The sequence below is a fragment of the Lytechinus pictus genome, chromosome 1, assembly GCF_037042905.1.
Source record: "Lytechinus pictus isolate F3 Inbred chromosome 1, Lp3.0, whole genome shotgun sequence".
NCBI classification, from domain to species: Eukaryota; Metazoa; Echinodermata; class Echinoidea; order Temnopleuroida; family Toxopneustidae; genus Lytechinus; species Lytechinus pictus.
Window position 1 is genome coordinate 3,010,595 of NC_087245.1, and position 13,154 is coordinate 3,023,748.

Below are 13,154 nucleotides of genomic sequence, written 5' to 3' on the forward strand. Positions count from 1 at the left end.
ATGCAATGCGCAATTCATATCCGGTTTTTCAGTACATTATTTTAGGCTGTCTATAATGTGCGATTGTCGTCTGTCCATCAAAAAAAAATCCTGTTAAATTCCATCAATCCTGTGGAATTTCATGCCCAAATGAAAATCAACTTCTGACCGAAGGTAAGCGCTACTATCGACATCAATACTGTCCGAAAAAGATGAAATTTTAACGTTTTTCCGCAGATTTTTTCGTCGAATTTCAAATGCTTTTTTGCCATAGATATACGGATCTGCAAGGTGATGTCAATGCATTTCATTTCCGGTTGTTAGCGATGTACGTAAAAAATACGTTTATGCACGCCTGTTTTCTTGTTTCTGCTATCATTTTCATAGCGCTAACGTTCGCTGCTGTGCGTTGCTGTTGATAAAGTGAACGAACAACATCGCAATGTGTAGGAGCAGCGTACAATTGATTTCCGCTGTCCATCAGTGAGAGCATGGTGAGAGCGTTTTTTACGACCGGCTTGATGGGTGTCAGCTGCCAGCGCTCTGTTTATAAAAGGATTAGCGGCGACGGTCTTTGTGTCAAAGGAGGGGATTCGTTGAATGTCCATTCGTAATAGGTCCATGGTCTAATGAACTGACTAAAAGGGTAAAGTACGGGGTCTTGGGAACTAACTATATATGCGCGGTGTGAAAAATAGAGCCTACGGAACGGGATCGCGGCACTGTAGGTATAGCGCTGTGCATGTGCGGGCGCTAGCCATGCATGGAGCGGCTACTACATGTAGTTATATTTAGGGAGTTGCGAAGCCGTACATGCATCTTCTCGCATGAGGTGTTCACGCTTGACAATTTTGACAGGGCTGGGGAACTGAGATGTCTTGTAACGGGTCTTGCGAGCGGGGCTGGGCGGCTTCTGAACTGAGCTTTTGTCATTTGGAGTATCTAGAGACCTGAAAATAAGTCTGAAAAAGGGGGTCATCAAAGCGGCAGGTCCCCATACCACAAATATATGTGAGTGCCCCCATAGTGTATCTTCAGTTATGAGATATACACTGCACAGAGCTTGTATAATTAAGTATTTTACATATTTTGGCTCACTCCCTTAGCTCTCACTTCTACCCCTTTTTCTTCTTAAAAAGTAATTTAAAAATAACTCAATTTTTCATTGATTATTCTTTTTCTTTAATTTTCTCCTCCTTCTGCCATCTTGCCTCTTTCCCATGATAAACTGAAGGCATTAAGGATTATCATAACAAATCTGTTGTGACCACTCTTGGTAGTGGTTTGAGTCATCTGTTACCAATGGCTGATAAGAAACCAGATCATGATTAGGGAAGTTGACAAACCAGTTTAAATCTCCAAGTTTAAGGATGGCCATGTCTGATTCAGTCCTCAACTTCTTTGGTTTTAGATTTTATTTTTTGATAAATATCTATTGATCTATAAATCTAGGTATATATGAGTAATTATTTGTAATAATACCGGATGGATTGCACTTGTATGATAAATGTAATATATTTTGAAAATCTTTCAAAAATTTAGTTGCTAATCAACATATGTACATGTGAACCCTGGAAGTTGATAAGACCTTGCAAGAATATTAACTTTGTAATGTTACAGGAGTAGTGAGAAGAATCCCTTAGGCAGAATGCTGTATATATCCTGTATACAATAAATCTTAATGATAAAAGTGAGACAACTGGTTTGACCTCAAATCATACCTCTTAATACAGTAGTGAATGTTTGACCCCGTTCTCATTTCAATCCTAAAACTAGTTTAATGGAAATCGGTTCAGGGAACCAGTTTGGAAGATCGCTTTGCTGGTGTTCCCATCTAATCGCCTGAAAGTAGTTTTTAAAACCACTTCTTGTAACGGTAAAGTGGGAATTTGTACCCGCAGTGTATGCAGTAGAGCATCCGACATAGGCGAGGATCATTTGTGTTCTGACCTACGCTTAAGCTAGTTTTAAACGATTTAAAGCAGATTTGAAAACCAAATTGCAAGGTGGTTTTCCAAACTGGTTTGGAAGACCACTTCTCACTTCAAAGACTGCTCTGAGTGTTCCCATTCACATGTTAAACTAGTTTACACTATTGCTGGTTTCCACTAAACTAGTTGTAGGACTGAAATGAGAGCGGGTTTTAGGCATGATTGGGGGCCTGTTCTGTAATCATACACAAACTACATTCGCTTGTTTTTTTCTTCATTTGAACCAACCAGATAGTACACATTTATATATCTGGCTGTTGTGTTGTATACCTTTGGGTTGCGTCATGTCCAGATCTAACCATATGAATGGTTTCCTGTAAATGTTATCGCTCTTTTTTCTGGTTGGCAAGGATTCATTTGGTGATGACTGTTTTCTAGATTCTGGTTACCGGTGATGATTTCCTGTTAGTGTGGTTCATTATTATATAGACTAGGGGATTCACCTTTGCTCATTATTATACATAGGGATGCCTGGAAAGTAACGTGTATGCCCATTTTTGGAGGCAACAAGTTAATAGTCTGTTGGTTTTCTTTTTACTTCAAGGATCAGTTGCTTGAAAGACAAGCATTATCGGATCATTCATTGGCTGAATTTGTAAGATTGGATTTTTACTCAATACTCCTTTGTTATCTTAATGTATTATAAACTATTTTAATTGCATGCCTTGATAATGCATTCTCTTTTGGATGTTGTCTCTTGTTTTTTTCTTTACAGTCACTATTTTTTTCACTTTCCACATTGAATTTCATTTGTTTTACTGTTGTAACAGTTGCTGTCATTGAATGGAACTTTGAACAGCCCCATTATAACCAGGAATTTTGATTGAACATCCTGTATTTTAAAATCAAGTTCCTTTCCAACTTGGCACAACTTTCAGTATCCAGATTTATCACGAATTGTAGTTTTTGGAGGAGAGAAAAGCTTTTTAATTTTTCTTCAAATTTTATTTTTTTTAATCATGTGGTAATTCTTTGTTTTGAGTGCTATAAGGTTTTTATTTATTCTGTGTAAGAGGTGGATAGCATCACTAGTATAATAATAGTTGTTTCTTATAGATGCATAATACACTAATATGTCGGCCTAGGCTATAGTCTCTGCAAGGAGTTGGTAACTCCATGGTCTCTATGTGTGTGGAAAGTTTGTTTTTATGTTTTCTAGGGCTTATACAAGTGTTCTTAACAGATTTGAATCCTTGAAGTCTGTTCTTGATTTGATATCTTTAGGTAGATTTTACACAATTTTGGTGCAAATTAATTCAATTGATCTTAAAACTTTTTTTTCAAATTTTTTATTTATATTTATCAGGGCTTTATACATATTATTGATTTAAAAAAAAAAATAATTTGCAATTTGTACATTTAGGCTATCTCTTGTTTCCTGTGTACAAGAGTTAAAAAAAAACAATGTCACTGTTTAAGATGATAGTGTCATGATTGCACTTTCAACAGCCAAAGATATGTGTCTGTTTCAGAATCCCCAAACTTAGTTGAATGTATATTCTGTCTAATTTTATTTCTTTCTGTCTTTGAATAATTTCAAATCGGTTTGTAATGCAAATGATATCTTTACAAACTAGAGGTTGATGGTCATATCTAAACTGAGCCTTTCCTGCTAATTTGGTTTAGATTTGAATATGTTGGGTGTGAAGAAGTTGGTTGTGAATAGGATAGATTAAGTGGGAATAGACTGTACGTGTGCACAAGTGACTGGGTTTGAAATATGATTTAAGGAGTGTTTTAAAAGTTGAGTGTTCAAGTGTCTTGCTTGCCCAACTTTCCAGTATTGGGTATGTTACAGAAAGAAAATTAATGTCGCCTCTTGATGCAGATTAAGTATTCAGTAGTCTATTGTATGCTTGCTACCTTGTTTTCTTGCTTGCAGGTTGGCCTTTATAGAAATATTCAATTGTTTTAAAGTATGCATAGGATTTTGTTACTCTCCTAATATTGAATACTCACATTTTCTAAGCCAAATGCTTAGCAACCACAACCTTACAAGATTAATACCAGACATATCATCATGAGATACAGACCAGGGGCTCGTCTTAAGAAGAGTAACTATTGGCCCGATCAATCTCAATTATGGACGGCCAGCAACGTCTACATGTATTCTGCATTTTTGTTCACAATGTTTTTCAACTATGATGTATATTCATGCATTCCTTTTTTTTTTTAATTCACTTTGCTTCTCTTTTTTTACAAAGGAAATTGTGCCAATTTCCTATAGAAAAAATTACAACACTGATTTCCATAGAGTTACGATTGATTGGATCAATCGTAACTCTTTGTAAGACGGGGCCCAGGTTCAAAGTTTTAGGTTATTGATATGTGATACTTTGCTGTTTTGTAAAAAAGAAAAAAAAAACTTTTCCATTGATTTTTGTAATGAAATGTTTCATGTAGTTGATTTATTGCTTTTGTCAGCAAACATTGCATTGCATTTGGATATATCAGTTGTAGTCTATCTTTCATTCTGTTTGCAGATCAAAAGCTAATTTAATTCACGAGAGTTACAACCTTACATAGGCTGTAAGAAGCATCAAGATGTCTCAGGGTGGTGGTCCTACTTCATCAAAGGTATTTTTTTTCTTTAGTCAATTAATAATTGTATTGGATTCTGATGAAAAGATTAAACCCTTTGCTTGATACAGGTATGATTTAGACATCAAGGAGGATAAAGTTTGTGAATTATATTGACCAAAGAAAAAAAAGGAATAACATTAACTTAATCAAAGATGTGAAAATGATATGTATAGGGGGGGGGGGGTGGAGGGTAGGTAAAAATAATTGCTTGCTTTTTTTATGTATATACAAGAAGAATTTCTCATTCTTCAGCAGAAATGAAACAGGTAAACATACCTAGGGCTTATACTCACAAAATGAATAAAAAGTGTTTGAAATAAAGCCTTATGATGTTGTATTTGTATTATTCTTTTTTTTAGGAGAAGAGTGATGCCAGTCTTGACCTTCAGGTTGAGGAATTATTAAAACCACCTGAAAAGCTTCCTCTAACAAGCAGCCCCTTGGATGGGGAACCTGAGAATCACTTCCCTCAATTTGGAGAAAAGGATTATGAAAGTAAGATCATGTTCTTTGAAGTAATCTTTTATTTTATCATCACCAAATCTGATGTCAGTAATAACTACATGTAATATTTGTTCAACAAACTCTAATTATTTTGTCTCTCAAAGCTAGTGCAGTTTAAAATTTTTGGGAGTTACAAGAGTGAATTTCAGTCAAAACAATTAACATGCATAATATCAGAAAAAATTAATGCAGTGTTCTTTTCCAACTTTTAACTCCAATTTGGTAATTAAAAGGTGCTATGTACTAGTATAGCATCAAAATGTCACATTTTTGTGTAAAACATTGGTGCCAGACACAGAACTAGGATTTTTTCCCAATCTAACATGGTCTGTATGTTAAATACTTGAACTTGATGTCATGCATACATAGTTATTTGCAAACTGTCACTGGTAGGTACTCCATACTGCAGTAATGACTAAACAAATATTTGATAAGACATTTCTGTCATGCATATTGCTTCCATAAGCAAAAATCATATAAAGAACTTGGAGTATTGTTAAGTTTGTGATTTATTGATATGTGAATAAATTACCAGGGAATATAAAGGAGGAGGAAAGGTTTTCGCTGGCAAATGAGTAGGGTTAATGGGGGTGGGGGGGGGGGGTGTACTTACTGGTATTGAGAGTATAACCTTTTTAATGTTACCTTGTGTGATTTTAATGTCAGCACTTTGAAAGAAAAAAATATTGGTGACAAAATATTTTAATGGGCTTGTTCATACAAGTTTGTACAAACAAATCTTGAAACGTTAAACTAGTGAAGATAGAGTAATCATTATTTTCACAGCCTGTTGCCCAGAGGTCTTAATAAAAATGTTGGGAAAATTTCAGTCTCCCATCACAGGTAGATTATCTTCTTAGCCTGATTTTATTTTCTTGGAGGGGGTGAGGGAGGGTCACCCAAAGGTCTTCATATATATGATGTTAATATTAAACAGTGAAACATTACAAGGGAAACATGGGTCTTGTTTGATTTGCATTCTTTTAGGGACTGATTATTTATTCCTCTCAGATTCCATTCATATAGAAAAGTTATGTGAATCACATGTTACATGAAACCTATCTATCTGTCTTCTTCATATCAGGTTAACTTCAGATCAAGCTCTGTTTGTTTATGTCATATTACATGTATCTTGACATTCAAGAACAGTGTTTTATATCAAGGTAAAATAATAACATATACAGTGTTATTGTACCTTGGCCAGATGAAACTATCTATGATAAACTAAATTGTGATACTTAAAAAAATCATTTTGATATGTTCTACGTGTAACAGTTTCATCCACATGTCAGAGAAATTTTTATGATTAATTTCAGTCGGTGAAACAGTGAAATGCTCATAAAATTGTCTGACCAAACTAACTTGTTCTTGTTCATTTCATTTTACACTCTCAATTGAACTGTGGAGTGATGATTAATTGAATGCCATTTTTTCCTCCAACTCTTGTTCCACTCCCCATTTTCCCTATCACATTCTCTGTGCTTTTCTCTTTCTAAAACTGCTTCCTTGCATTTTCTCATCTTGTGGAAAATGTCCTATTCATCACTGTCATCATTATATATCTCCTCCCATCCAATCAACACCTCCTCCCCTGTTTCCTTCTTCCCCTCACCTCTCAGGTCATAGAAGTGACAATGTCTTGGTTCATCATCAGCTGGAACCATTACCAAAGAGAGGTTCTTCAAGGAGTTTAAGAGAGAGTGATGCCCAGCAGCAGAAGATACGCACTAGTCAGTCTAGTAAGAGCATTGCTGATGCTACAGAGGAACTCATTACAAGTATTGCTGAAGAGAATGTCACTGATAGTGTTGATGGGGGAGAGAAAAGTGCACCAAAGGTGAGCTCAATCCTTCATTCTTGCCATAATTTATCTCCTTTCTTCACTTCTGATATACATTTAAGAGTTCATCCAAATGTTAATAAAATATAAAGGCCTATACAGAACTCATTAGCTATTATGGTACTTAAAAGAATACTTGTTCCAAATTGTGATTTAAATGTACATTTTTGGCCCCACTTTGCTGTTGCTTCTTTAAAAAAGACATCAATTCATTACAAAGAAAACTAATGATATTCGAATCTTATTTTCCATATTGGACTTGTCGGATGAAGGTAAATGATTCAAATCTTAAAACTATCTAAAAATGGTTAACAAACAAAATATCCACTCGATAATTATTTACTGACATAATTTTTTGCTTTGATAAATCATTAGTGGTTAAAAATTATTGATAAAATAATGGGCAGTCATTGCATGATGAAATTTCCCCTTATAACACCAGTTCTGAGAATAGAAATTTTTACTATGACATTGATTGTAATTAGCCAGATTTATAATTTTTGTCAATATTTAAACTGGAGACTGCATTTTACCTTGTAAAAGCTTTAGTCAGCATGGTCAAATATTTATTTAAATCCCTACAAATTGATAGTGATGTGGTATTGATTGTGGTTTGTAAAACAAACAAGTGGACAAATGTGTGTAACCTTGGAAAAAAATAAAATCATAATCTGTCAAGGATTATTATTCTTTAAATAATCTACACGATTAGGCATTTAGCCAAATGGATTGATGTCCAAGATATACACCTATCCAGCTTAAATAGCACAGTAGTTATTCACTTGTCATTCAAGCAACACAATGCAATTAACACAATACACTGGGGAAAAATAACTTATAATGCTGTCTTAATATCTGCTTCCTATGCCTAGTGGAGTGGTTAAAGAGTATAGGTTGGATGACATCATAACGCATGGTATTATGAAAGATTACTTTCATTCATTGAGGGCAAGAAGTTGATCCTTATTCTTATATTGATTACTTCCTTGACTCCTTCCATCTAGGGGGTAGGGTTTAAAGAAAATGAAATTATACACAAATTTGGGCTACATCCTTCAATTTTCCAGGGAATGTAATTGGCTTGTTACGGCAAAACAATTTGCTATGCATTTTTCAATTGCATTTTCCTCCAATAACGAAAACTGCTAGTCACATTTTCAGGGTAATATAATTTATGGCTTCCATAGGATTACATATACGTTTGACAATGAGTTTTGTTTCTTTTAAACCTGTGTACATAAAATCTTTTCTTATTGCATATATGTAAACTTTGTTTCTTATCAATTGTACAAGTAGATAGTCTTTTAATTTTCAAACAGTCGATGAAGAACTATTAATTGCATGAAGTGTGGTTGTTTTGATGAAAAAATGATGACATTTCACAACTTCAGCTGCTGTGAATCCTATAGCTCAAAATCTATTTTCCTTCCAATCAGTTTAGAAGAGGACCGGTGTTTCTTTTCAAAAGAAGGAAGCATTATGCCTTACGGGTAGGGTGCATCGTAATGCATGGACTTGCCAGAAAGCACAATACTGTTTTGAATGAATTTTAAAACTCAGCAGTTTCTTTCTTGCATGTGAAGTATGAAATAAGAGAACAGTTGTTGCTGGGAAGGGGGGGGGGTGGTGTTCAGCTTCTCTCTATTATCAAAAGACCAAACCATTTTTAAAAACTGGTAGTTCATGTACATGAATTATGTATTTTGTCAATCATTAACATTTTGAAATTCAGCAACTTTTATTTCCTTTTCATATCAGTAGTGCACAGAGTGATAAATGTGGAAAATCATTATTATAATGAAATTCTTTATATCAATGACAATAAAATTCTTCATTGTCACTGTAATCAATACATTTTGAAACTTCAGCATTTTATTTCTTTCTTTGCTATAAAGAAGGGAGGAATAGCCAGAAGCAAAATGTGTTGAATAAAACCTGACTCTTTGTTAAACTTTTATATCTGTTCATCTACACAAAGATCCTCAAATTCTATTCAGTCTTTTGTGGATCATGAACAAGTGAAGGTCACTTTGTTATTATTTACAAAGATGAATGGATATCTATGGATACAAACCATTTTTCTGCAATTGAAATTTCAATGATTTTTGCAATATTTGCAATTTTCTCTTGAGCATGCATGTTTCAAATGAAGTATTTCACATTTGTGGTAATGTCATGTTTTATAGAAGTTGGGAAAATACATTTGTGCTATCCAAACATGTCAATGAACAGATTACTTGATAATGAGTTACTGATTGATTCAGATTAATCGTAAATCAAGTTTTCGTTGTACAAAATGAAAATTGACAACAAGGCACTTTTATTTTTTCTGATTATTTTGAGTTGAATGTTGCATGAAATCAGTAGCATTGTCCATGGATGGGACTGTAACATGCATGCATGTCATAATTTATACAAAGTTCATAAGCAATAAAAGGCATGCAGACAGCATCGACATTTGTTCTAAATATTTATATCCCCTATTGACATGTTTTTCATTTCATTGAATGATCTTTGATCATATCTGTAGACAAGTATTTTATAAACTAAAAAAGAAAGAAGAAATATGAGCCTTTGGTGTGCATGTACATACATATCAACATTTAGTATGCATTTTAAAAAGTATTTCATCCATCTCAGATTATTCATAATCATGATGCCATATGAGAATGGATCTCAATAAATATCTTATTATTCTCTTATTCAGTTTATAATTGGAGAAGAAGATGGAACTGAACCATTTGTCCAGTCTGAAAGTCAATCAGATGAAAAGAATCTTCATACTGATGCTAATGCTAAGCTCAATGAAAAGTAAGTCATTTGGAAAGGTAGTGAGAGACATAGATGGGGGGGGGGGTAGGGAGTTAGATGCTGGCAAAGCTTTTCAGCTTGTCTATTATAACAAGCAGTTATTGAGAATGGTAGGGGAGGGGATAACAGACCAGCTTGTCTATTATAACAAGCAGTTATTGAGAATGGTAGGGGAGGGGATAACAGACCAGCTTGTCTATTATAACAAGCAGTTATTGAGAATGGTAGGGGAGGGGATAACAGACCAGCTTGTCTATTACAACAAGCAGTTATTGAGAATGGTAGGGGAGGGGATAACAGACCAGCTTGTCTATTATAACAAGCAGTTATTGAGAATGGTAGGGGAGGGGATAACAGACCAGCTTGTCTATTATAACAAGCAGTTATTGAGAATGGTAGGGGAGGGGATAACAGACCAGCTTGTCTATTATAACAAGCAGTTATTGAGAATGGTAGGGGAGGGGATAACAGACCAGCTTGTCTATTATAACAAGCAGTTATTTAGAATGGTAGGGGAGGGGATAACAGACCAGCTTGTCTATTATAACAAGCAGTTATTGAGAATGGTAGGGGAGGGGATAACAGACCAGCTTGTCTATTATAACAAGCAGTTATTGAGAATGGTAGGGGAGGGGATAACAGACCAGCTTGTCTATTATAACAAGCAGTTATTGATAATGGTAGGGGAGGGGATAACAGACCAGCTTGTCTATTATAACAAGCAGTTATTGATAATGGTAGGGGAGGGGATAACAGACCAGCTTGTCTATTATAACAAGCAGTTATTGAGAATGGTAGGGGAGGGGATAACAGACCAGCTTGTCTATTATAACAAGCAGTTATTGAGAATGGTAGGGGAGGGGATAACAGACCAGCTTGTCTATTATAACAAGCAGTTATTGAGAATGGTAGGGGAGGGGATAACAGACCAGCTTGTCTATTATAACAAGCAGTTATTGAGAATGGTAGGGGAGGGGATAACAGACCAGCTTGTCTATTATAACAAGCAGTTATTGAGAATGGTAGGGTAGGGGATAACAGACTAGGTGTGTATACAGTACATATATGCAAACTTGTATTTTTAAGTATGCTCACTTCTTTTGGCTACCCTCAAAACTCAAAATTTGTATTGTGTCTATATTTTTTGTCAAGAAAATGTAATACTCCTGATTTTCCTACTAATATGCCTTTACAGGGCAAAGTTACAAAACCACCTTGTTTTCAACTTTGTATTGAAATTCCTTGAGAAGAGTAAATGTCTAAATGAATTAATGCAATACAATTCAATTAAATTTATTCAGTTTATTTCACTCCATTAATATTTCAGTATTTCAACTAATTTACTTCTTAGAAATAAAGGATACGTTTCTTGTATATCACACATAAATTACATTGTTTTAACAGGCCTGGATCCCACAAGCACCATCGTCACCACCACCACTCTCATAGCAAGAAGCAACGTAACTTGTCTGTGGACCCCAATGAACGTCTACGACAGGGTAGTGATGTTAATCTTAAGATGCATGATATATCTATCAAGATTGGTGGTGATGATGATGATGATGATGAGGAAGAAGGAGAGATGAATCCATCCATCAGAGAGACCATGGCTGGTAAGGCTACCTCATATTTGCTATTCGTTCACCTGTTGTCATATTTGAATTATCTAAACTAAGACTGAACTGTAACACCTCTTCCCATTTATCTGAGCTATGCCAATTATAATCGATTGCATTATCTAATTAGTTTCATTTATAGAAATCCATGCAAGAAAAAATTAACATTTTGAAAAGTGTTTTGGAGTAATAAAATTATTTATTATCAGAGCCTGCAATATAAACAAAATTGTATGTGGTACATAATAAAGATTTCCATCTTTTGGGTTGAGAATAAATTTGATATCAAGAAATTTCAGCATCTGTACTTCATAAAAAATCCTTCAGACGATGGATGTTCAGGTTTACTTTTGTGTGTGATGATGACGATGTTTCTTGGTAAGTGTGTCTGTGTGTGAATGTGCATACTTTGCTTTTCCCCCTCTTCATCTGATACGTACATATATTAATTACTGTATTTTTTGGAGGCTTCTTGCTTTCAAGTGTAAACTTTTTGTTGCCCTCCTTTTCTTGTAATGATATTTCTACCTGTATGTATGAATGTACAATTTGATGATGTTTTAATTATTATCAAGAATAAATTGAATTTGAATTGAATTGAATTCAGAAAGAGTGCATTTCTTGTATTACTGTGACCTAAGCAAAGTATGCTATTTGTCATTGAAAAGTGTTTGTTTATATCAGCATTCTAACTCCATATATGTCTATATCATCTTTCTAGTCCATCGTCTTGGTGATATGTCTGGAGGAGGACGCCATCACCATTCCTCTCACAGGCACAGTGTCAGCTCCTTTGTCCATGTGCGTGGTAGGAGAAATTCGGGGGAGAAGAAGAAGAAAAATTCACCAAGAAAGAAAGAGTTTGATCACAGGCCTCATGAGGTATGGAGAATTTTTCTTATTAATCCTGAGATTACGTATTTTATAAACTCTTTGTAATTAATACATAGTTTGAATAATGTAAGAACGCAATACTTTTGCTTTAATAATAATAATAATAATAGCGGTATATTTACCCAGGGTAGCCGCTTCAGTTCCGAAAACTGTTCTCCCAGCGGGCCCTGCTATTATTACCCCGGCTTTAGCTGGGCTGCCTAGGCGCTCAAGCATTCAAGGAATTAATCCTGCCGGGTACCCATTGACCACAACAATTTGATTACAAGATTTCTGAATTTACTTGCATTTTGAGAGATAAAGCGTAGGGTATCTACAGGTTTTTATATCTGTTCTTCATGATATATCTCTAACTACAGTGTTGAGTGGTTGTGCATAATACCATCTCCCCCCTCTCTTTATACTCTCTCTCTCTATCTTTTTCTTCTCTTTTGTACTAGGTCTTTGTTGAATTGGATGAGTTGTACAAAGAGGAAGGTCATGAGATGCAATGGAAGGAGAAAGCTCGTTGGATCAAGTATGAGGAAGATGTAGAAGAAGGTGCACAGCGCTGGGGTAAACCTCACGTTGCTTCTCTATCCTTTCACAGCCTGGTAGAGCTAAGACAATACTTAGAACATGGTGAGTTGACTTTATGCTTGCTCTAGGTCGACCTTCAATATCAATTAGGACAAATTATTTTTTCTTTCAATCATTTGTCTTTCAAAGGATTACAATTTCAGATCTTAAAATTAAAATTTAGATTACCCTATGATTGCAAGGACAGATTTAAACAACCCCTGCACTTGTCCAAAATCACTGAAAATCGATGACTTAGTTTTCGACAGACATTTGGCATTTGGCACAAGAATTTGCATTGAATGGCAGTATGCAGATATGTTGTCAATTATGGTGATGATTAAAACCTACCATTTGAGATGCAACACATTGTTGGCA

At 35.0% G+C, this 13,154-nt stretch overlaps 1 protein-coding gene across 3 annotated transcripts in view; it reads left to right on the top strand.

The window, feature by feature from the left end:
* The window catches only part of LOC129255847 (band 3 anion transport protein-like), a 35,403-nt gene that overhangs the window by 4,836 nt on the left and 17,413 nt on the right, over positions 1 to 13,154 (top strand). For 2 of the 3 annotated variants that reach the window (XM_064106255.1, XM_064106355.1), the window contains exons 2-8: positions 4,454 to 4,547; positions 4,913 to 5,048; positions 6,677 to 6,894; positions 9,605 to 9,708; positions 11,113 to 11,321; positions 12,046 to 12,206; positions 12,659 to 12,839. In XM_064106255.1, the coding sequence (XP_063962325.1) occupies positions 4,515 to 4,547; positions 4,913 to 5,048; positions 6,677 to 6,894; positions 9,605 to 9,708; positions 11,113 to 11,321; positions 12,046 to 12,206; positions 12,659 to 12,839 (1,042 nt within the window). In that variant the 5' untranslated portion in view covers positions 4,454 to 4,514. Of the gene's footprint in view, positions 1 to 2,427; positions 2,566 to 4,453; positions 4,548 to 4,912; positions 5,049 to 6,676; positions 6,895 to 9,604; positions 9,709 to 11,112; positions 11,322 to 12,045; positions 12,207 to 12,658; positions 12,840 to 13,154 lie in introns of those variants that run through there. The other variant, XM_064106301.1, reaches the window with a different exon arrangement.